Here is a 26,185-nt window from a genome sequence, read left to right as displayed (position 1 = left end):
TGTCGTCTCCACATCTCTTATTCCTTCAGACTGAATCATCTATTTCTGTCTCTTAACCTGTGACGTTTGTTATTGATATTTTACATGATATTCATGGGCGGTGCCAGGATGTTTTTGCTGCAGTATTAGCAGTTGCTATATGACAGCACGGCGTTGCTAGTTAATTTTATAAATAAATAAACAAACAATACCAGTGGGCCAAGCACGAGCCTGTTCATATTGTAGCGTTCACCGCTATTCAAAACCACAGATCACGAGCCTTCAATGTCGAAAACGTTCTCTTTATTTTCTGGTATTGACGGCCACAGCCACGCCTTACAGAACCAATCAATAACACTCATTATGACTTTTCCCCACACTCGAAGGCAACTCCTACCGTCTCCTACTCCCTCCACACACACCGGAAAACACACACACACACACACACACACACACACACACACACACACACACACACACACACACACACACACACACACACCTGGAAGGGGCAGTCTCTCCCTAACTCCCACCAACAACATTGCCTAAATAACTTTACAAATGTACTAAACTGTGCACATCTGATAACTGACATAGCCTAACTATTAACTTGGACACGCTACAATATTATCATTAATATTTAATCATTACTTTGACACTTAGAACATTACTTTGCATGGTAAGCACAACGAAAATAAGTTTGTAAAAGCAGAATTTGAACACTGTTTCTGTGCTACTACAATATTTTTGTATAATACCATTACACCCTGAGCGTGCAAGTACACAATAGCGATCGTTCACTGTTTCAACTGGCATGCTGTGGCATTAACCTCATCACCACACCGCAAACAGACAGATGCACCCACACACACACGGATAGCAGGGTTGTCCGGCTGGACCGGCTCCGTTGGAGATCGCGATCGTTTACGCTGACTTATGAGAGATCTTTCCATTTTCGATCTGTGTTCACATACTGAGAATTATAACATTAACATTAACCAAGTAGCAGTTTGCGCTTTAACTTACAACGACCCCTGATAGATCTCGTGAGAATGTGTAGTATAAATATATATAGATGCATTTTCATAACAAAACAATGGGGTTGCTAAGCCGTTGCTAGGCCAATTGTTGGAGTTGCTATAGTATATATTGTGGTGCCGAGGAAAGGGAGTCGGAGGCAGTGTGTTTAGAATGGAGTTCCACTCTTAACATCCAGAAGGTAATACACGTCTGCTCTGCATGACAAGCTAGCAGGACTGAATAGCTAACGCTACAGGTGTTACGACTAAAGGGTCCGTGTAGCAACACAACAAGCAAGGTGAATTATGGTCCACAATGTGGTGTCACCACAATATATATATATATATATATATATATATTATATAATATTGATGATATTCAATACATAAAGAAACCCTGCAGACCAACTGATCCACTGACCAACTGATCGACCAACTGATCGAATGTTCCACTGATCCACCGATCAAACCTGCGATTATTTCCATCAGGATGAATCTTCCTGTTTTTAAAGGGATCTTGAATGTGTATGTTTTATGCTTATTTTATATTTCTAAAAACACCTGCTCTGCTTCTTTTGTACTGTTAGAAATTAAAATCAATGTTTTGATGGTATAATGTAGTTTAAACATACTGTCAAGTTAAATGCTCTTTTATACTGAAAAACCAGAAATTCTTGTGCACAAGCAGTTAAGCTTTTATTCTGAAAATCCTTCATCTACGGTTAGCATTTAGCATGTGGCTAATATACGATTTCCTAAAGAGGTGAATTGAGTAGCGAAATGACATGGAGTGGTGCAAACCGAAACCTACTGATTTAACGCTACAACTATAGATGTCGAGATACTACCATGCTGAATATTAAATGAAAGTACAGTTTATTTGAATACATTATTGTTTACAGACGAGAGTAGCATGTGACAACATCCGGAATGACCGGAAACCAAACCAGCCGTGAAGCATTTTCTGTATGTTTTAGAGTATTGATTACAGCGTTTAGAATGTGTTACATGAAAAGTGATGAAAGAGAATATGAGGAGAAAAGGCGTGTTAAGCATATGTTGAAGGTGAAAAGTACCAATCCTCTGTTTAAATGCAACAACGGACATTAGAGACGAGGCGAGCCGGCTGGCGGGGAGGAGCCAGCAGAGGATATATAACGGAACCGAACCGGGGATGGGCCTTCTCTTCTTGCTCAGGAGAGCCAGATCACAGCTGTTTTCTGCCGGAACAATATTCTGTCTGTAACACTACCGCGCCTTTTTTAATTAAAGTATCCCATTTGAATCTTTTCAGAGACTCCATTTAGTCTCATTTTAAAGCTTCTCTCCTGGACGCGAGAATAAAGAACATATTTAACACTACATAGCTAGCAGTGAGTGAGTGTTCAGACACCGTCACACACACACTCAAACAGACTTGTGTGCCTGACTCTACCAACATGCTTTCATGATTCTGTTTAGATATGCAAGTATAAGCCACAGTGGCGGCTGGTGGAAAATATTTTTGGTGGGGCTATTCTGTTCTTCGGTTAGCTTCTTAAATTGCTCAGCTTTATGGACGACAACCTTCGGCACTCGGTAAAACCTCTTGTTTTTCTCTCGGCCGGATCGATTGGAACAACCGTAAACTACACAACACACCGGCATTTTCACAATGGTAACAGCAGCTAGATCCTCTGTATAAAAATTACTTCCTGACCTCCAATGGAATTTTGCGCCAAAGGAACGCAGCGGTGTGACGTCAAGTGAAACCAACCTATAAAGAACATATTTAACAGTACAAATAATTATATTTTAAATAAACCTTTTACAGACTGTGTCACGAATAAAAGAACAATACAACATTTCCATGATTCAGAAATAACATGTCAGTTCTCCCGTGTCTGATCACATGTGCGTGATTGGGTCTTTCTATCATCTGCTTAAAGAGCATCTTGCAGGTTTTTATTTATTCTACATTTATGCTTAAACTTGTTTGAAAATTACAATTAAAAAAGTGAATGCAGGATTTGATATGTTTTACGAGACATAAGGAATTCAGAGGGAAAGGAGCAATTTTGAGCTCTGCTCTTAAAAACTGCTTTTTTTTAAGGTCATACGTCAAACACGTCATATTACATCCCACAGGGGACACATCTCCGCTCTCTGACCGCGGGTATAGTTAGTAGTTGCGTTGAGTTGAGCGGTTGTGTTTTAGTGAGCTGGTATTTTTCTGTAGTTTTACATTGTATTGATTTGTAATCATGGTGCAGTATTGTGTTTGTGCAGGTTGCACAAATACCAGCCTGTCAGGACATCGAGTCCACAGTAAAAAGGACCGGAGCTAGCGTTGGTTCCTGGGTGCGTTGTTCATCCACCTCCCTGCAGCATACTCTCCACAGCTTGATCAGGAAACCGTATTACATCTCTCTCCCCTCCCTTCGCTGCTCTCTCTCTCTCTCTCTCTCTCTCTCTCTCTCTCTCTCTCTCTCTCTCTCTCTCTCTCTCTCTCTCTCTCTCTCCCCCCTCCGGTACACGGCACCGTAAGACATAGTGTGGAGTTGCATTAGGTAACGCTGTGGTGGCTGTCCTGCTCCAGCCGTCTCCTTTGTGTTTGTTTGTTTCCCCCTGTCTGTGTTGTTTGTGTGTGCGTGGTGGCTGTCACTCCTGGCTCCCGGCTCAACCTCCACTCACCTGCTGCAATCAGCTGTGCACCCTCCCCGACTATCCACCTGCTTTTCATCAAGCCATTTACAACGGCATATCAACGGAGGCTCCACAACCTTTCTCCGCCAGATCGTCAAGTATCAGCCGTATCTCTCTCTCCCCTCCGGTACACAGCACATGATAATGCAGATGAGAAATGAAACGGAGAGACGTGGACTTCAGAAATGTTCAAAAATCTAATTTCCCTCAGTTGCATTTTCACAAATAGAATAAAGGTTTCACAAATCTCACACTGTGTTATAAAGAATGTTGAGCCTCTCTGGCAGGGACGTGCACAGACATTTTGGGGCTCAGGGGAGATCCCATAATCATTTATTAAAAAAAATGTAAAACTAAAAGTTAAGTTGCACATCTCTGGCTTACCGACCAATTAATTGTAATACCCTCACACTCACGCACTTGTTTAATACTCAACATAATTCTACAAAATAATCAGTTAACAGAGACGATGGTCTTCTTTAGTATTCACTACGCACAAGAGCAGACACCAACAAAGGAAACTGCCACAATGTGCATGTTTTCTATGCTACCAGTTAATTGCTATAATAATTAGTTTATTTTAGCACAACATTAAGTCCTTTGAATTATTTTTGTGGTATTAAAATAAATAAAACTTCAAAATCAACAAAAATCTTCACACACAACTGAAAAAGGCTGTTCTCTACATAAATACGCAAACCAACCTACACTCCAAACTACAAGTAGGGCTACGTTTAGTTGCAACAATTACACTTAGTGCATTCTAATCTCCTCTCCTACTCATTTACTTAATTTAATTGGACCATGGGCGTAGGAAGCATCCTGAATGTGGGGGGGACATTTTTAACGGTGGGTGTGGGGGTCCCCACCACGAAAAAAAAATAGATTTCCTGTATTAACAGGTGGTTTGATACTTGTACGTGGCTATACTAGCATGAGGAACATGATGGGTACATTGTGTAATTTCATCCAGTCGTAAAGAAAGGAAACATATTTGATTATTAATTCAGAGCCGTCTTTGAATTAATCAAAAGCAGTTTAAATGCCCATTTTTTGTACATTTATATACAACAATACATATTTGTAAGTGCATTGAGAGATATTGTTGTGGAGAGTCATTTATATATAAATCGCAAAATACATTTGTGAATCCTTCTGTGAGCATTTATTAATATTGAGACTGATCTGACTCCATACTGATGTTCAGTTCACCGAGTGTTCAAATACATGTTGCTCTTCTGTCTGTATCGGTCACATTATGCCCCTTGACTGAAATGTTTCCTGTTCAATACCCCCACTGATTTCCTTAACGTCCTAATAATAGTTAACTGAATGCTGGGATGGAAATGGCCTATAAGCACTCAGTAAAACATAAACACACACAAAAAGCTTCTGAATGATAAGAAGTATAATTAAAACATAATGCACATTACCATTTTGAGAGAGAGTATTTAAAGAAGAATAATCTCTTATGGAACTGAGGCTCCAGTCAATTAGATATAATTAATTATCCTAGTTCATTGAATACTTGAACTAGCCTACGGGAGAGTCTAACAGATTTAGCTCCGCCCTCTCATAGGCTAATGTATTCCCTCCTCCCCAGTCCCTCGGCGGTAGATGGAGTTCCTGCAGCCTGAGATGGAGTGCTGTGAGTCGGCCGTGTCCTCTCTCAGCTGGGCTCTGGTCCTCGGAGGCCCGGTCTACCTGCTCCGTCAGACCCGTACCCACACACCCTACGGCCGGTACCGAGCCCCGCGGAGCCGCTGCTGCCCCGCCAGACTGGCCTGGTTCCTGCAGGAGGCTCCGGCTCTGCTGCTGCCGCTGATGATGCTGCTGCTGCCCGGGGAGCAGGGGTGGAGAGCCGGGGAGCAGGGGGGGAGAGCTGGGGGGAGAACCGGAGGCACCCTGCTGATCTGTACCTTCATGCTGCACTACTTCCACAGGTACAGGGTTCATTCATTCACAGTAAAATGTGGATAAAGTATGTTTAGTAAAAGTTCTTATTGTGCAATACAATGGTGTCAAAGTATTTAAAGTATTTATATCTAGTATTATTGTATGCTGTAAAATGTAGTTTACTGAAGAGGATTAGCGCCACATGGAAAGGAAATTCAGACTTTTTTTTCCATGTGGCCCTAATCCTCTTCCGTCGTAGTTAAAGTACTCAAAGTAAAGGTATTTATATGCAGTAACATGTAGTTAAAGTACTCAAAGTAAAAGTATTTATATGCAGTAACATGTAGTTAAAGTACTCAGAGTATAGGTATTTATATGCAGTAACATATAGTCAAAGTACTCAGAGTATAGGTATTTATATACAGTAACATGTAGTCAAAGTACTCAGAGTATAGGTATTTATATACAGTAACATGTAGTCAAAGTACTCAAAGTAAAGGTATTTATATGCAGTAACATGTAGTCAAAGTACTCAGAGTATAGGTATTTATATGCAGTAACATGTAGTTAAAGTACTCAGAGTATAGGTATTTATATACAGTAACATGTAGTCAAAGTACTCAGAGTATAGGTATTTATATACAGTAACATGTAGTCAAAGTACTCAGAGTATTGATTGTACAGTAACATGTAGTCAAAGTACTCAGAGTATAGGTATTTATATACAGTAACATGTAGTCAAAGTACTCAGAGTATAGGTATTTATATACAGTAACATGTAGTCAAAGTACTCAGAGTATTGATTGTACAGTAACATGTAGTCAAAGTACTCAGAGTATATGTATTTATATACAGTAACATGTAGTCAAAGTACTCAGAGTATAGGTATTTATATACAGTAACATGTAGTCAAAGTACTCAAAGTAAAGTTATTTATATGCAGTAACATGTAGTCAAAGTACTCAGAGTATAGGTATTTATATACAGTAACATGTAGTCAAAGTACTCAGAGTATAAGTAGTGATTGTGCAGACCAGGGCCGTGGGAAGTAGGGGTGCTGAGGGTGCTGCAGCACCCCCTGGTGGAGTACAGGGGATCTGCACTTCCACAAGATTAAATACAAATATAATAAAAATTAAAAAAAAGTTCAGCCTTGATGTAACAACATTCATAATTAAGTAAAGATAACACCGTTTTCACCCCGGTTACATTTTCCATTTGCTCTGTACGATGGCCGCTGTAAGTAATGAAAGTGGGGGATGTTGGCTTATCAGGCGCCCGCAGCTCACAGCCAGCTTGAGAGAGAGAGAGATAGAGAGAGGGGGTGCACCGGTACCGGCGGGGAATGTTGTTAGCTTCTGCTGCGCTAACAGATATAAGAAGCTGTTTCTACAATAATATGGAGGGAGAGTCCTCTCCTGTCAGACTGAGAGGCTCAGTGAGGTAAAGGACTCTGAGGGTTTAGATAGTTCACTTTAGTCTAAGTTATCTCAGTGGGTCTCAAACGTTTTGATCACAATTTATGTAAACAAATATTTCCAAGGCACTCCTTTATAATTATTAGGATAAATAAAAACAGGTTTGAAATCATTCCAATGTACTATAGGACAGTAAACCAAAAATACTGTTTAAAACTGGAGATATTTAACAATATGCATAAATAAATTAATGTTAGCTGATAAAATAAGATATAAATGAACCACAAAAATAAAACAAGTTAGCCTACATGTATTTGTTATTGGCTATGGGTTATTGGATATGTTCACATACTTATTTGATTATTAAAATGCAAACCGATCTTTTTCATATGGGTGTTTTAGAGTTGTATTCCCTAGATCAGTCTCTAGTTTGGGCGCTCAAAGTGCACCAGATTGAAGCATTTTACCCCCGGACCCCCCTTGAGGATGTGAACTCCACCCCCAAATTAAAACATGTTCAGGCAATACTAAAAACATTTGAAGCCTTTTTATATAAGCTGTCCACCATATCAATACGTTTCTCTGTTTGTCGTGTATTGGTCTTTTGTTGAGGTTTTTCATTGCCAGCTAAAATCTTGCCTAGGGCAGCAAATTGGTGAAAACCGGCCCTGGTGTCATCCCCACAGCACCCCCCATTTGAAACGTGTTCCCACGGCTATGGTGCAGACCCTCCTCCTGTCCTCCAGAAAGACAGATGAGACCCTCCCTAACCCTAAGGCCCGTCCACACGGAGCGACATGTTTGTATCGAGCAGGCTCTTTAACCTGTTTAGACCTGAGCCTGTTTTTCAGGCCTCAGGCTCGAAAATGACATTCCCAGAACAAATGACTATAACTTCCCTTCTAAAAGGGGTAAATTAATCATCTTTTTTCTCAAAGCAATGACAAACCTGTGAGTTGGATGTAGAAAAGTCAGAATCAATATAGATGTTTTTTATTTTAAAGTAAATTCAGATTGAACATGGTAAAAAAAACTGTAAATTATAGTGTCCGTCCAAAAAAAAACATTACGTATAGTGAAAGCTACCCTTGGATGATGGGTTAGTAGACTAAAAGCTTTAGAAATCCAAAGTACAACATATAATAAGTACCCTGAATCAAGATTGATGCAAAACAAGTGACATTTGACCTTTTTAGAGAGATTTAGAAAGAAAAAAAACACTTCTGGGGGGATTTGGGTGGATTTGGCATACCTCTGGCCCTCCTTGGTCGATTTGGATGATTCAATATAGATGTTTTAAAAAAAAAAAGTAAATTCAGATTGAACATGGTAAAAAAAACTGTAAATTATAGTGTCCGTCCAAAAAAAAACATTTCGTATAGTGAAAGCTTGGTCGATTTGGATGATTGACATCTCTTTCTAACCGTCAGAGCCAATGGTATCGAAAAAATATAAAAAAAAATATTAATCTGAGGGCCGCAAAAAAAGGAGTTGGGGGCCGCGTTCGGCCCCCGGACCGCAATTTAACCATCCCTGGTCTATACGATAGAAAACGTTACCGGATTCAACTGATATCGTCTCCGTGTGGACGGGGCCCAATTATTGGTTGATGACTCGCATTCAATACTGCAAGAGGATCAGAGAGACTGGAGCTCAATGGTTCTCTGAAAGTGTTTTGGGTTTTTATCCTGAATGAGGCATGGGCGTCGCTGCCATTATATAAGGACAAGTCCCTCCCACCTTTTAAAATGATTAGTTTAGCCCCCCCCACTTTTACGATGCGGAAAGTCCGTGCATCGGTCTATCCACTCGCCGCTCTTTGTAGAGCGCTGTGTCAGTGCGTCATTATCAAATCCATTCCACTTGCTTATTGAGAGAATGCCCAAATCAATGAAACTCCGTGCCATGTTTTCACTGCTGCTTTGCACCAAGGCAGATTCTCAGAGCCGTGCACATGAGCGTGCACATGAGCGTGCACATGAGCGTGCACATGCTGCGTTTTTTGGGTAGCTGTTTCTTTAGTTGTAAAATCATTTCCACTAGCACCCGGATATAAGGAGCTGTTATTAAAGAGGTGGAGGAGAGTCCTCTCCTGTCAGACTGAGAGGCTGATAGCTACAGCTCAGTGAGGTGAAGGACTCTCTGAGAGGTGGAGGAGAGTCCTCTCCAGTCAGACAGAGAGGCTGATAACTACAGCTCAGTGAGGTGGAGGACTCTCTGAGAGGTGGAGGGAGAGTCCTCTCCTGTCAGACTGAGAGGCTGATAACTACAGCTCAGTGAGGTGAAGGACTCTCTGAGAGGTGGAGGAGAGTCCTCTCCTGTCAGACTGAGAGGCTGATAGCTACAGCTCAGTGAGGTGAAGGACTCTCTGAGAGGTGGAGGGAGAGTCCTCTCCTGTCAGACTGAGAGGCTGATAGCTACAGCTCAGTGAGGTGAAGGACTCTCTGAGAGGTGGAGGAGAGTCCTCTCCAGTCAGACTGAGAGGCTGATAACTACAGCTCAGTGAGGTGAAGGACTCTGAGAGGTGGAGGAGAGTCCTCTCCTGTCAGACTGAGAGGCTGATAGCTACAGCTCAGTGAGGTGAAGGACTCTCTGAGAGGTGGAGGAGAGTCCTCTCCTGTCAGACTGAGAGGCTGATAACTACAGCTCAGTGAGGTGAAGGACTCTCTGAGAGGTGGAGGAGAGTCCTCTCCAGTCAGACTGAGAGGCTGATAGCTACAGCTCAGTGAGGTGAAGGACTCTCTGAGAGGTGGAGGAGAGTCCTCTCCTGTCAGACTGAGAGGCTGATAACTACAGCTCAGTGAGGTGAAGGACTCTCTGAGAGGTGGAGGAGAGTCCTCTCCTGTCAGACTGACAGGCTGATAGCTACAGCTCAGTGAGGTGAAGGACTCTCTGAGAGGTGGAGGAGAGTCCTCTCCTGTCAGACTGAGAGGCTGATAACTACAGCTCAGTGAGGTGAAGGACTCTCTGAGAGGTGGAGGAGAGTCCTCTCCTCATTTCATTTCATTTCATACCTTTATTTATACAGATGAATCCCATTGAGATCATTGATCTCTTTTTCAAGGGAGACCTGCTCAAGTAGTTCCACATGAAACATAAAAACATAGACAGAACAACAAAAGGACATCATACAGCATCATTTACATAATTATCCACATAAACAGGTACCAATAGCTTCCGATTGAGTAGCATCCAACCGAGCTTTAAAGACATGTAGTGGCACCAGATTGCTCAGTTTCCATTTAATTTGCAGACTGTTCCAAGACAGAGGAGCTGCTCATCTAAAAGCTGTCTTCCCTAAGACAGTCCTAGCAGCTGGCACATTTAATAAAACCACAGCATGAGATCACAGGCAGTAGCCACTTTCAATTCACCGTGAGATCAGGGAGCAGATATAAGATGGAAGTTTCCCTAACATGGCTTTGTATATAAAAATGTACCAGTGACTGAGCCTCTTTACAGTTAGTGAAGGCAGACCAGCCCTTGCATACAGGGTACAGTGATGGGTTCATGCTTTACAGTTTGTCACACATCTCAGAGCACTGTGATACGCAGCAACTAACTTGACCAGGCAATGGGCAGGTGCGTTCATATAGATCAGATCACCATAGTCCAGCACAGGTCAAAAGGTCACAGAGCCTTTTCCTGGCCTCAAGCGAGAAACAGGACTTGTTCCTGAAAAAGAAACCTAGCCTAACCCTCAGCTTTCTAAGCAGGTTATTGACCTGAAGTTTAAAAGTGAGACAATCATCAAGCCAGATACCAAGGTATTTGTAACAGGTAACCACTTCAAGTTTTATTCCTTGCGTTGATACAATATCTAAAACAGGCTCTGGTGTCTTTTTAGCTTTAGAAAAGAGCATTACCTTGGTTTGATCAACATTTAAAAGAAGCTTGAGTTCAGAGAGCTGAGTCTGAATAATGTTAAAAACAGCCTGTAATTTAACACCAGCCTCCTGAATGGAGGGACCTGCTCAGTACATCACGGGATCATCCGCATACAAATGTAAAGTAGCTTCATCCACATTTTCACCTAAACTGTTGATATATATGGAGAATAAAAGTGGACCTAAAACAGAACCTTGAGGAACACCATTAGTAATGTTCAACCACTCAGAAGACAGCCCATCAAAGTGAACACATTGGGACCTTTCAGAGAGGTAGTTCACAAACCACCCACTGCATGGCTGGATATGCCAATACTGAGTAGCCTCAGTTTTAAAATGTGATGATCTACGGTATCAAACGCTTTGGACAGGTCAATAAATAGAGCTGCACAACTCTGTTTATTATCTAAGATACTCCTAATGTCATTCACCTCTTTCATTGTGGCAGTGATGGTGCTGTGTTGCTTTCTGAAGCCTGACTGATGTTTAGACAGGGTGTCATGTTTACATAAAAACTCCTTCACCTGTTCACTCACTAGGCGTTCAAGAACCTTCGCCAGAACTGACAACTTAGAGATTGGCCTATAGTTATTTAATAAAGTGGCTTCCCCTCCTTTTAGCAAACGCAAGACATACGCTGACTTCCACAATTTTGGAATTGTATTTGTGCTGAGGGAGAGGTTAAAAAGAGTAGTAAGAGGTGGAGCAATAAAATCTGCAGCTATCTTTAAAAAGAAAGGTTCTACGTTGTCCGGGCCAGCCGGTTTCTTAGGATCTAACTTGGTTAAAGCTTCATGAACAACAACAACAACAGTAAAAGGAGTAAAACTGAAAGGGTTTTCCAAAACACGTTTTTCAGAGTCACAGACTGTGGTGTTCACAGAAGCAGAGTTAGTGACAGAATCAAACAGAGAGCCACAGGACACAAAATGCTCTTTAAAGCAATGTAACATGGTGGCCCTGTCCGTTAGAGCCAGATGCTGTGGTGAGGCACGGAGGTAGCTCATTACGGATCTCACCGGTGGATATCGATTTAATGGCTTTCCAAAATGTTCCAGGATTATTCAGATTCTTTGTGGTTACTGACAGATAGTACTTAGATTTAGCACTTTTGATTTGAAGTGAAGCTATTCCTTAGCTGCCTAAAACAAAGCCATTCTACCTCTGAGCCGGATTTCCTAGCCTTTGCCCAGGCCTTGTTTCTCTCATGCAGGAGACTGGACAGCTCAGCAGAAAAACAAGGATTGTCTCGTCCCTTTACTCTAAATGTACGCAGGGGTGCATGTCTATCAATGATCTCCATAAAACAATAAGAACATGCAGTCTCTACATCAGCACACAGATCGATTTTTCCCCAATCAAACCCAAACAGATCATGAACAAAACCTGCTCCACATAGTGTTTAATGTCTCTCTTAATAATAATGTGAGGTTTAACCTTTTGGACCTTAGTGTCCCTAATTGTGTCTACAACACAGTGATCACTCAGATCATTCACTAATACTCCCACAGATCAGTATTTATGGGGAACATTAGTTAGAATGAGATCAATTAGGGAGGATTTATTAGGGAAATTCGTGTTAGGGCGAGTAGGACTGTCTATAATCTGAGTAACTGTCTCTCTGTCAGACTGAGAGGCTGATAGCTACAGCTCAGTGAGGTGAAGGACTCTCTGAGAGGTGGAGGAGAGTCCTCTCCTGTCAGACTGAGAGGTGGATAACTACAGCTCAGTGAGGTGAAGGACTGTCTGAGAGGTGGAGGAGAGTCCTCTCCTGTCAGACTGAGAGGCTGATAACTACAGCTCAGTGAGGTGAAGGACTCTCTGAGAGGTGGAGGAGAGTCCTCTCCTGTCAGACTGAGAGGCTGATAGCTACAGCTCAGTGAGGTGAAGGACTCTCTGAGAGGTGGAGGAGAGTCCTCTCCTGTCAGACTGAGAGGCTGATAGCTACAGCTCAGTGAGGTGAAGGACTCTGAGAGGTGGAGGAGAGTCCTCTCCTGTCAGACTGAGAGGCTGATAGCTACAGCTCAGTGAGGTGAAGGACTCTCTGAAAGGTGGAGGAGAGTCCTCTCCTGTCAGACTGAGAGGCTGATAGCTACAGCTCAGTGAGGTGAAGGACTCTCTGAGAGGTGGAAGAGAGTCCTCTCCAGTCAGACTGGGAGGCTGATAGCTACAGCTCAGTGAGGTGAAGGACTCTCTGAGAGGTGGAGGAGAGTCCTCTCCTGTCAGACTGAGAGGCTGATAGCTACAGCTCAGTGAGGTGAAGGACTCTCTGAGAGGTGGAGGAGAGTCCTCTCCAGTCAGACTGAGAGGCTGATAACTACAGCTCAGTGAGGTGAAGGACTCTCTGAGAGGTGGAGGAGAGTCCTCTCCTGTCAGACTGAGAGGCTGATAGCTACAGCTCAGTGAGGTGAAGGACTCTCTGAGAGGTGGAGGAGAGTCCTCTCCTGTCAGACTGAGAGGCTGATAGCTACAGCTCAGTGAGGTGAAGGACTCTGAGGGTTTAGATAGTTCACTTTAGTCTAACTAGTGGCTCTCAAACGGTGTGTTAATCATGTATGTAAATACGTATTTCCAAGGCACACCTTTATGATCATTATAGTTATAAAAAACAAGAGTATCAGGTATGAAATAATTCCAACTCATACTATAGGACAGTAACACAGAAATACAGTTTAAAAGGGGAGTGATTTGTAAAATATGCATAAACAAAAATTAAATCTGTTTACATTACATTTAGCTGAGGCTTTTATCCAGAGAGACAATAAGTGCGTTCGACCAAGAAGATACAAACTTGAAGAAAACAGAATCATATAAGTTCATCAGGTTTCATAGAGCCAAACATTTCAAGTGCTGCTCAACTGGCTCTAGATCAGCCAGCCCTTTATTAGTATATAAGTGCTTTGTTAGTAATTCTATCTCTGGAAGTGGAGTCCAAAGAGATGAGTTTTCAGTCTGAAGAAGATGTGTAAGCTTTCTGCTGTCCTGATTTCAATGGGGAGCTCATTCCACCATTTTGGAGCCAGGATAGCAAACCCACGTGTTTCTGCTGATGGGAACTTGGGTCCCCCTCGCAGTGCGGGTGCAGCGAGCTGTTTGGCTGATGCAGAGCGGAGTGCACGTGCTGGGGTGTACGGTTTAACCACGTCCTGGATGTAGGAAGGGCCAGATCCATTCACAGCATGGTACGCAAGTACCAGAGTCTTGAAGTGGATTTACAGTTCTGTTTCACGTGGATGTTGAGATGTATCCATAGATTTACGTTTATTTACCGCGATACCGCGATATTCGGTATATTTTTACATCCCTAGTATCCATAGATTTAGTCCCTCATGTTGCTCTCAAAGTGCAGCAGATTTATGCTTTTAACTTCAACATTTAAAAACAAATCTTCACGGGGGAGCCTGCCCCCGGACCCCCCTAGAGGAGGTGAGGCCCACCACCTGCCCACACCCCCTGTCAAATTGTCCCGCCCACATTGAGGATGCTTCCTACACCCATGGAATGAGATCTGTGGTTAACACAAGCTGAAGAGATTTTAACGGTTTGTTCTATGACTTAAAATACGTCAGTAAATACTCCACTGGTGAATTTAAAAAACATTGCTAACAAGTGTCTAAATGAGAGGACTAAACGCCATCACGCCCAACATTAGCCACCTTTAGCTTAGAGGTGGTGACGTGAAGTCATGTGACCGTGCTGTAGTTCCTTTATAGCCCAACATTAGCCACCTTTAGCTTAGCGGTGGTGACGTGAAGTCATGTGACCGTGCTGTAGTTCCTTTATAGCCCAACATTAGCCTCCTTTAGCTTAGCGGTGGTGACGTGAAGTCATGTGACCGTGCTGTAGTTCCTTTATAGCCCAACATTAGCCTCCTTTAGCTTAGCGGTGGTGACGTGAAGTCATGTGACCGTGCTGTAGTTCCTTTATAGCCCAACATTAGCCACCTTTAGCTTAGCGGTGGGGACGTGAAGTCATGTGACCGTGCTGTAGTTCCTTTATAGCCCAACATTAGCCACCTTTAGCTTAGCGGTGGTGACGTGAAGTCATGTGACCGTACTGTAGTTCCTTTATAGCCCAACATTAGCCTCCTTTAGCTTAGTGGTGGTGACGTGAAGTCATGTGACCGTGCTGTAGTTCCTTTATAGCCCAACATTAGCCTCCTTTAGCTTAGCGGTGGTGACGTGAAGTCATGTGACCGTGCTGTAGTTCCTTTATAGCCCATCATTAGCCTCCTTTAGCTTAGCGGTGGTGACGTGAATTCATGTGAGCGTGCTGTATTCTTATTCTGACCATGTGTTTCTCTGCAGGAGTTGTATCTACGCCCTCCGGACTCGAGGTCAGCCGGTCCCTCTGGACATCGTCCTCTACGCAGCGGTGTTCTGCGCTCTGAACGGCTTCCTGCAGGCCCACAGCCTGCTGCACTGCACCGTCTACCCGCAGGACGCGCTGACGCAGGCCCGCATGGCTGCAGGTGGGACACACACCAGAGAAACAGTACACACATCCTTTACTCAAGTAGAAGTACAGATACTCGTGTTTAAAAGTACTCTAGTAAAAGTAGAAGTAGTCACTAAACTTCTTTACTCAAGTAAAAGTAAAGAAGTATGCATACTTGCCAACCCTCCCCATTTTCGCGGTAGACTCCCGATTTCATTGCCCTCTCCCGGTTTCCTCTAGCACCCACCCGCGGTGGTTTTCTCAAGGTTGGCAAGTATAGAAGTAGAAGAAGAAAGTACAGGTATTTGTGTTGTTGTGGGGCGGGGCGGAAGAGCACGCTCGGACCTGTTATGCCTGTATTCAGTTAACTATTTATTTTCTGCGCACATCACAGAGACTAGCTAATATTCTACTGCTTGGGACTTTGAGTCTTCAAAATGTCCAATGTCACAGACTGGGACTTACTTTAGAGTCAGTTGTATTTACATTCAGTATGACTTGATTCAATGTGAAAGAGTAGACTGCTCAATACATAGTGATCACTTCACCACCTCTCTTGACCTCTAGGCGCTTGAGAGTGAGTCAGAGGCAGAACACAGGGACAGTGGAGAGAGGTCCGTTACTGAGGTGAGTGATGAAAGGGAAAGGTTTGACCATTTATTGCAGAATAAACAAGAAAAGAATCCAATATATCGAGGTGCCGATAACCTTCAGTGTGATAACGATGCCACTGTGTGGAAGGGGAGGGGGAGGTTTGGCCCCTCCTCCCCTTCCATACAGAACCACAGTGAGCAGGTAGGCCAGGTTCAACAGCCACTAAGCCCAGAGCACACCACCAATAACACGGAGAGAATACCACGTCATAAATAGAAACACGTGCAGCTTCAATGTGGCTCCTGGATATTACATGAAGTTTAACTCCTGTGTCTTTGATTCTGAAGGTTTCCTGCTCTTCCTGTTCGGGATGATCATCAACATCCACAGCGACAACATCCTGCGGAAACTACGGAGACCCGGAGAGACCGTGTACCGGATCCCCCACGGTCAGAACCAGAACCAGAACTAGAACCAAAACCACAATAAGAACCAGAACCAGAATCTGAATTAGAACCAGAACCAGAATCTGAATTAGAACCAGAACCAGAACCAGTACCAGAACCAGAACCAGAATCAGAACCAGTACTAGAACCAGGATCAGAACCACAATAAGAACCAGAACTAAAACCAGGACCAGAATCAGAACCAGATTCAGAACCTCCTCTCTCTGATGGTTCAGGTGTGTCTCTAACTCTGATGGTTCAGGTGTGTCTCTAACTCTGATGGTTCAGGTGTTTCTCTAACTCTGATGGTTCAGGTGTGTCTCTAACTCTGATGGTTCAGGTGTGTCTCTAACTCTGATGGTTCAGGTGTGTCTCTAACTCTGATGGTTCAGGTGTGTCTCTAACTCTGATGGTTCAGGTGTGTCTCTAACTCTGATGGTTCAGGTGTGTCTCTAACTGATGGTTCAGGTGTGTCTCTAACTCTGATGGTTCAGGTGTGTCTCTAACTCTGATAGTTCAGGTGCGTCTCTAACTCTGATGGTTCAGGTGTGTCTCTAACTCTGATGGTTCAGGTGTGTCTCTAACTCTGATGGTTCAGGTGTGTCTCTAACTCTGATGGTTCAGGTGTGTCTCTAACTCTGATGGTTCAGGTGTGTCTCTAACTCTGATGGTTCAGGTGTGTCTCTAACTCTGATGGTTCAGGTGTGTCTCTGATGGTTCAGGTGTGTCTCTAACTCTGATGGTTCAGGTGTGTCTCTAACTCTGATGGTTCAGGTGTGTCTCTAACTCTGATGGTTCAGGTGTGTCTCTAACTCTGATGGTTCAGGTGTGTCTCTAACTCTGATGGTTCAGGTGTGTCTCTATCTCTGATGGTTCAGGTGTGTCTCTAACTCTGATGGTTCAGGTGTGTCTCTAACTCTGATGGTTCAGGTGTGTCTCTAACTCTGATGGTTCAGGTGTGTCTCTAACTCTGATGGTTCAGGTGTGTCTCTAACTCTGATGGTTCAGGTGTGTCTCTGATGGTTCAGGTGTGTCTCTAACTCTGATGGTTCAGTTGTGTCTCTAACTCTGATGGTTCAGGTGTGTCTCTGATGGTTCAGGTGTGTCTCTAATTCTGATGGTTCAGGTGTGTCTCTAACTCTGATGGTTCAGGTGTGTCTCTGATGGTTCAGGTGTGTCTCTAACTCTGATGGTTCAGGTGTGTCTCTAACTCTGATGGTTCAGGTGTGTCTCTAACTCTGATGGTTCAGGTGTGTCTCTAACTCTGATGGTTCAGGTGTGTCTCTAACTCTGATGGTTCAGGTGTGTCTCTAAATCTGATGGTTCAGGTGTGTCTCTGACTCTGATGGTTCAGGTGTGTCTCTAACTCTGATGGTTCAGGTGTGTCTGATGGTTCAGGTGTGTCTCTAACTCTGATGGTTCAGGTGTGTCTCTAACTCTGATGGTTCAGGTGTGTCTCTAACTCTGATAGTTCAGGTGTGTCTCTGACTCTGATGGTTCAGGTGTGTCTCTAACTCTGATGGTTCATGTGTGTCTCTAACTCTGATGGTTCAGGTGCGTCTCTAACTCTGATGGTTCAGGTGTGTCTCTAACTCTGATGGTTCAGGTGTGTCTCTAACTCTGATGGTTCAGGTGTGTCTCTGACTCTGATGGTTCAGGTGTGTCTCTAACTCTGATGGTTCAGGTGCGTCTCTAACTCTGATGGTTCAGGTGTGTCTCTAACTCTGATGGTTCAGGTGTGTCTCTAACTCTGATGGTTCAGGTGTGTCTCTAACTATGATGGTTCAGGTGTGTCTCTAACTCTGATGGTTCAGGTGTGTCTCTAACTCTGATGGTTCAGGTGTGTCTCTAACTCTGATGGTTCAGGTGTGTGTCTAACTGATGGTTCAGGTGTGTCTCTAACTCTGATGGTTCAGGTGTGTCTCTAACTCTGATGGTTCAGGTGTGTCTCTAACTCTGATGGTTCAGGTGTGTCTCTGACTCTGATGGTTCAGGTGTGTCTCTAACTCTGATGGTTCAGGTGTGTCTCTAACTCTGATGGTTCAGGTGTGTCTCTAACTCTGATGGTTCAGGTGTGTCTCTAACTCTGATGGTTCAGGTGTGTCTCTAACTCTGATGGTTCAGGTGTGTCTCTAACTCTGATGGTTCAGGTGTGTCTCTAACTCTGATGGTTCAGGTGTGTCTCTAACTCTGATGGTTCAGGTGTGTCTCTAACTGATGGTTCAGGTGTGTCTCTAACTCTGATGGTTCAGGTGTGTCTCTAACTCTGATGGTTCAGGTGTGTCTCTAACTCTGATGGTTCAGGTGTGTCTCTAACTCTGATGGTTCACGTGTGTCTCTAACTCTGATGGTTCAGGTGTGTCTCTAACTCTGATGGTTCAGGTGTGTCTCTAACTCTGATGGTTCAGGTGTGTCTCTAACTCTGATGGTTCAGGTGTGTCTCTAACTCTGATGGTTCAGGTGCGTCTCTAACTCTGATGGTTCAGGTGTGTCTCTAACTCTGATGGTTCAGGTGTGTCTCTAACTCTGATGGTTCAGGTGTGTCTCTAACTCTGATGGTTCAGGTGTGTCTCTAACTCTGATGGTTCAGGTGTGTCTCTGACTCTGATGGTTCAGGTGTGTCTCTGACTCTGATGGTTCAGGTGTGTCTCTAACTCTGATGGTTCAGGTGCGTCTCTAACTCTGTTTCCTGTCAGGTGGTCTGTTTGAGTTCGTCTCTGGCGCTAACTTCCTCGGGGAGATCCTGGAATGGATCGGGTTCGCCGTCGCCGCCGGGTCCTTCCCCGCCTACGCCTTCGCCTTCTTCACCGTCTGCTCCATCGGGCCCCGGGCCTGCCAGCACCACAGGTACTGCTTCAATACCACCACCACAGGTACTGGTTCAATATACCAGCACCACAGGTACTGCTTCAATACCATCACCACAGGTACTGGTTCAATATACCAGCACCACAGGTACTGCTTCAATACCAGCACCACAGGTACTGGTTTCATACCAAGTACTGCTCCAGGTACTGCTTCAATACCAGGTACTGGTTCAATACCAAGTACTGGTTTAATGCCAGGTACTGGTTTAATACCAAGTACTGGTTCAATACCAAGTACTGGTTCAATACCAAGTACTGGTTCAATACCAAGTACTCGTTTAATACCAGGTACTGGTTCAATACCAGGTACTGGTTCAATACCAGGTACTGCTTCAATACCAGGTACTGGTTCAATACCAAGTACTGGTTTAATGCCAGGTACTGGTTTAATACCAAGTACTGGTTCAATACCAAGTACTGGTTCAATACCAAGTACTGGTTCAATACCAAGTACTCGTTTAATACCAGGTACTGGTTCAATACCAGGTACTGCTTCAATGCCAGGTACTGGTTTAATACCAAGTACTGCTCCAGGTACTGGTTCAATACCAGGTACTGCTTCAATACCAGGTACTGGTTTGATACCAGTAACACAGGTACACTTACTGGTGATATAACTGATGACTTATTGTTGATTTTATTTGTTGACTTGTGTCTTTGGACTTATATGAATGTGTCTGTGTTTGCAGAGACTACCTGAAGAGGTTTGAGGACTACCCTCGCGGCAGGAGAGCGATCATCCCCTTCCTCCTCTGAGCAGCTCGTTACCTTAATGTTAGTCCTTATTAAATCTACTGCATTGTGTCGTCTCCACATCTCTTATTCCTTCAGACTGAATCATCTATTTCTGTCTCTTAACCTGTGACGTTTGTTATTGATATTTTACATGATATTCATGGGCGGTGCCAGGATGTTTTTGCTGCAGTATTAGCAGTTGCTATATGACAGCACGGCGTTGCTAGTTAATTTTATAAATAAATAAACAAACAATACCAGTGGGCCAAGCACGAGCCTGTTCATATTGTAGCGTTCACCGCTATTCAAAACCACAGATCACGAGCCTTCAATGTCGAAAACGTTCTCTTTATTTTCTGGTATTGACGGCCACAGCCACGCCTTACAGAACCAATCAATAACACTCATTATGACTTTTCCCCACACTCGAAGGCAACTCCTACCGTCTCCTACTCCCTCCACACACACCGGAAACACACACACACACACACACACACACACACACACACACACACACACACACACACACACACACACACACACACACACACACACACACACACACACACACACACACACACACACACACACACACACACACACCTGGAAGGGGCAGTCTCTCCCTAACTGCCACCAACAACATTGCCTAAATAACTTTACAAATGTACTAAACTGTGCACATCTGATAACTGACATAGCCTAACTATTAACTTGGACACGCTACAATATTATCATTAATATTTAATCATTACTTTGACACTTAGAACATTACTTTGCATGGTAAGCACAACGAAAATAAGTTTGTAAAAGCAGAATTTGAACACTGTTTCTGTGCTACTACAATATTTTTGTATAATACCATTACACCCTGAGCGTGCAAGTACACAATAGCGATCGTTCACTGTTTCAACTGGCATGCTGTGGCATTAACCTCATCACCACACCGCAAACAGACAGATGCACCAACACACACTTGCTTGCTTGCCTATGGTTGTCCATCGAATCCGATGATGACGTCCACTTCTATCGGTGAGTTCTTTGGTGGCTGAATAGCCCTATCCTGGACCCACAAGTCCTATTGCAGGTAGGACAAGTGTATGTGGTGGTAGTAGCAACGGCAACTGTAGGCGTGTTCCTCCTGAGTCTCCTCTCCTGTCTCCTTGCTGTCCTTTCCTCCTCCAGCATTTGGGTCCCATCCCGGCACAGCTGGCGCCAGGTGTTACGGTCAGCAGCAGCGTCCTCCAGGGCCTCAGGTCTGATTTTACATTTCTTTAACGCAGTCTTCAGCTGGTCTTTATAGCGCTTCTTCTGCCCTCCAGCAGAGCGTCGACCATGGTGTAGCTGGCCATATAGCACTCTGCGAGGCAGGCGGTTTGAGGGCATCCTTACTACATGGCCCAGCCATCGTAGCTGGTGCTGAGTAATTGTTCCCTCAATACTCCTGCAGTTGGTCTTCGAGAGTACTTCAGAGTGAGGCACACGATCACGCCAGGTCATTCCCAGGATGCGCTGAAGGCAGAGTATGTGGAACTGCTCTAGGGCCCTGATGTGGCGGCTGTAAGTTACCCAGGCTTCGCAGCTGTAAAGGAGGGTAGCGATGCAGATGGCTTGGTAGACACAGACCTTCGTGCGGAGATGGAGGTTCTTGTTTTGAAAGACCCTACGCCGGAGTCTCCCAAAAGCAGCTGATGCCTGCTTCATCCTGTTTTGGACCTCATTGTCGATGGTGTCGTCCTCAGAGAGAATGCTCCCCAGGTATCTGAAGGATGGTACAACAGACAGTTGTTCACCAGCAGTAGTGAAGGTAGGTGGTGTAGATGGGATGTTGGCACTCCACTGGCAAACTACTTCCGTCTTGATGGTGTTGACGGTCAGTCCCATCCTGCTGTACGCTCTCACCGCAGCAGTAAGAACAGACTGGAGGTCTTGTGGACTGTGAGATACAAGAGCACAGTCGTCTGCATACTGTAGCTCAATGACTCTCTCCCTTTGCACTTTGGTGGTTGCCTGGAGCCTCCTTATGTTGAAGAGGTTGCCATCTAGACGAAAGTCCACTGCCACACCGCTACTGTCCTCAATCTCCTTGTGGAGGAGCTGGGTGACACATAGCAGGAAGATGTTAAAAAGTACTGGTGCTAAAACACACCCCTGCCTTACCCCTGTATGTACAGGGAAGGGGGAAGACTCTTGTCCTCCTATAGTCACCCGAGCAGTCATTCCATCATGAAATTGGCGGAGGATGTTGAAAAACTTTTTGGGGCAGCCAAACCTGATAAGGACTTCCCATAAAAGTTCTCTCTGGACAGTGTCGAAGGCTTGGAGAGATCCACAAAGGCCATGAACAGGTCCTGATGTTGTTCTCTGCACTTTTCCTGCAGCTGTCGAGCTGTGAAAATCATGTCCACCGTGCTCCTGCTCTTCCTAAATCCACATTATGATTCAGGCAGTATTGACTCGGTGGTGTTTTTAATCAGCCTCTGGAGCATAACCTTTGCCAGGACCTTACCAGCGACAGCAAGGAGCGAAATACCCCTGCTGTTGCCACGGACAGCCTTGTCACCCTTGTTCTTGTAAATGGTGACAACATGGTGACAACATGTCCATTGTTGTGGGACGTTCTCATCAGCCCAGACCTTGGTGATGTACTTGTGTAATTCTCTTGTACAGAGGTAGCCTCCTTGTTTCAATAGCTCAGCAGGGATGTGGTCATTACCAGGGGACTTGTTGTTTTTAAGGGAACGGATAGCTGATAGGACCTCCAGGAAGGTTGGGGGCTGGTCTAGATTGTGCATAGGAGGAAGTGTAGGCAGGTCGTCAAGGACGGTGGGGTCTGCATCAGAGTCCTGATTTAGCAGGGTACCAAAATGTTCAGCCCATCTCAGCAGAATGCTATGCTGGTCCTTCAGGACGGTCAGGCCATCTGCTGTTTTCAGGGGAGTGATACAGCGGCTTATTGGGCCGTAGATCTTCTTGACAGCATTGCAAAAGTTGTGCGTGTCATTTTTATCGGCAAAAGACTGGATTTAGTGTGCCTTTTTAGTCCACCACTCATTCTGGATGACCCGAGTAGCCCTTTGTACTTCCCGACGAATTCTCTGCCATTGCTGCCTGGTGCTACTGGACGAGGGGCTCTTTAACGTTGCCCGATGTGCTCTGTGCATGTCCTTCAGCAAGTCATGGATGGTTTCCGAGTTTTCATCAAACCAGTCTTGGTGGTTCTTGCCCTTATAGCCGATTGTTTGGGCTGCTGCCTCATAGAGAGCCGAGCTGATAGAGTTCCACTTCTGGTCCATGGTGTTCTCAGATGAGCTCAAGGACAACTCCATCCCCCCTAGTTTCTCAGCCAGGGAGCAACGAAATTCATTCCTTGCATCAGGGTTTTCCAGGCGGGTGCAATCTATTTGCCTCCTTCTGGGTCCTTGCAGCCGCAGTGGGGGGCGCACTTGCATGTGGACCTTGGCCATGATCAGACGGTGATCTGTCCAGCATTCTGCACCTCTCATGGCACGGGTGATGTGAACGTCTCTGATGTCACTTCGCCTCACAATGACATAGTCTATCAGGTGCCAGGGTTTGGAACGAGGCTGCATCCACGAAGTCTTGTATTTAGCCTTCTGCTGGAAGATAGTGTTGGTTATGGTCAGGTTATGCTCAGAGCAGAGAGTGAGTCATCTCAACCCATTTGTATTAACCTGGCCAACTCCATGCCTGCCAAGCACTCCACTCCATATGCTGCTGTTTTGTCCCACTCTGGCGTTAAAATCACCAAGCAAGAAAATCTTGTCGTTCTTGGGGATCCGGCAAAGAGCCTCGTCCAGTGACTGGTAGAAAGAGTCCTTGGCCTCACTCTCGGATGGCAGGGTCGGTGCATATGCACTGAGAAGTGTGGCGAAGCGGTTCTTAACCAGGGGGATACGGAGGGTCATTAGTCTCTCACTAATGCCAACAGGTGTTTCAGCGAGTCTTGGTAGTAGAGTGTTTTTGATGGCTAGTCCTACACCATGCAGATGTTGTGATGATGTCTTCCTCTGTTAGAGAGCCTTCATCCAGGATTCTGGTCTCACTCAGAGCAGCAATGTTGATGTTGTAGCGACTCAGCTCAGCAGCAACCAATGCTGTTCTCCTATGAGGTCTGTCAGAGCTGCCATACGAGTCCAGGAGAGTCCTTACATTCCATGTTGCCAGTCTTAAGTCTCACACTTAAAACAAACTGGGGGTCTGACCAATGGCCATTTACAATTATTAATACTATTACTATTACTAGCATTAGTCTATACTTTTGGTTGAAACTAAGCCAGGAAAAAAAAGAAAAACATAAATAATAATACAAATATATATAAATAAAATCGAATTTAAAAAATAATTTTCGATTACGGAGACTGCAACGAATATTCGAAAAATAGAATAATCGCTGACATCCCTACCCAGTAGCACTATCTTCACCACGATGAGATAAACCCGGTGGCGTGGGTGACCCATGACGACCAGTCCCCCATCCTGGCTGCAGGAGGCTGCCGGGTCCTTGGTCTATAGCGCACCGCCAGCACATTGCTTTTCTGTCAGGGTGTGCTCCCTTAGCCTTTGCATAAATAGGCTTACCCACAAGGCAGCGGGGCTATTTACCCATAGTTGGTGCAGGGTGTTGACGGGCGTCAGGGCATGTCCACACAACGGTGGGCCTATACGCCGCGTCTCTGGGGCCCCCTGCTGCTCCGAGATCCCCTCCAGTTTAGCCTGGGTCCGCAAGGAGAGAGTAGCAAGCAGAAAGCGGCATGCAACATGTGTAACAGAGTTATAAAGGTTGGTGTAAAATCCGGGTTAAATCGGAGAATTACGCCATCTGGTGTTACAAACGCGTGCCTGCATTACTGTAGCTTTGTTACCGCAATGGATTGTGGGAGATTCTCATACCGCGTGAGGATCTTTTGAGAGTAATGGCCCGTCTACACTACAGGCATCGAAAAATGCTTTCAATGCTTCGCCCATTCACTTGAATGGGGTGACGTAGAAGATTTGTAATCTTCGCCGAACTGCATTGTGGGGAGCATGGCATGGCTTTGCAAGCATCACGAGCATCTATCGGCATCAAAAGTTGAATAATGTTCAACTTTTGAGGCTCGATGCTTGGCATCAGCCAATCAAATCCCGTTTAGGCAATTCCCGCAAGTACAAGCGCAGCCAATCAAACCGCGTGTATGCTGATACCGCAGGTCTTGACTATTTTCCATATGTCATAAAATGGAGGATAAATTAATCATTGCCGTGGCAAGTGTCCCAGTCCTGTATGACTGCTCTCTGTTCACCTACCGGGACCTAAACCGGAGGAACCAGGCATGGCGGGAGGTGGCAGAGACAGTTGGTGAAACTGGTAGGTTTTCAACTGTTTGGGGATTTTATATCCAGTTTACTTCGTTGAAGAAGCGGGCTTTTTTTGGCTTTGTATGCCGGGGGCGGGCGGGAGATTCCTGATTGGTTGGTGGTCGCCTTGGGCGCGAGAAATCGCCAAGCCTCACGGCCCGTCTACACTACTGGCATCAAAAAATCTTGAAGCTGGGCGTTTCTGAAGCTTGGCGATTTTTTGCGAGCAACGCGACCAACAACCAATCACATGAATCTCCCGCCCCCGACATACAAAGCAATAGCAATGTTAAAACGAAGTAAACTGGATATAAACTCTCCAAACAGGAGAAAACCTACCAGTTTCACCCACTGTCTCTGCCCCCTCCCTCCATGCCTGGTTTCTCTGGTTTGTATCCTGGTAAATAGTTCTGGTCGTAAAGAACCGGGTGATTTGCTACCGTAATATCTCGTTTGGAATATGAGGAAATGAACTGCGGTCTGGCTCTCCCAGCTTGCACGAGGTTTGATTGGCTGCGCTTGCACTGGCGGGATTTGCATAAACGGGATTTGGCTGATGCCGATAGATGCTCGTGATGCTAGCAAAGCCATGCCATGCTCCCCACAATGCAGTTCGGCGAAGATTAAAAATCTTCTACGTCACCCCATTCAAGTGAATGGGCGAAGCGTTGAAAGCATTTTTCGATGCCTGTAGTGTAGACGTGCCGTAAGGTTCTATTGTATTATGTCGGTGGACAAAATGTATGTTATTATTTTATTAGGACAATAACGTTCTGTTGTGTTGTTTAGTTTAATGTTAGTCGTTTAATGCTCACAGCAACATGTTTTTGTGTGATTGGCTATTTGTTTTATATGATTTATTAA

At 44.7% G+C, this 26,185-nt stretch overlaps 1 protein-coding gene across 1 annotated transcript; it reads left to right on the top strand.

The window, feature by feature from the left end:
* The first annotated feature begins 5,228 nt into the window (after window positions 1-5,228).
* Window positions 5,229-20,030, top strand: LOC307025480 (3-oxo-5-alpha-steroid 4-dehydrogenase 2-like). Its single transcript, XM_079694872.1, has 5 exons — window positions 5,229-5,626; window positions 15,192-15,355; window positions 16,263-16,364; window positions 19,058-19,208; window positions 19,918-20,030. Exons 1-5 carry the CDS (start codon window positions 5,301-5,303, stop codon window positions 19,982-19,984), a joined length of 810 nt encoding a protein of 269 aa, XP_079550998.1. The 5' UTR covers window positions 5,229-5,300; the 3' UTR covers window positions 19,985-20,030.
* The last annotated feature ends 6,155 nt before the right edge of the window (window positions 20,031-26,185 follow it).

This window comes from Notothenia rossii (genome assembly GCF_949606895.1).
Source record: "Notothenia rossii genome assembly, contig: SUPER_1_unloc_1, whole genome shotgun sequence".
Taxonomy (NCBI): Eukaryota; Metazoa; Chordata; class Actinopteri; order Perciformes; family Nototheniidae; genus Notothenia; species Notothenia rossii.
The sequence above is the reverse complement of the archived record's forward strand: the minus strand, read 5'-3'. Positions and strand labels throughout refer to the sequence as shown.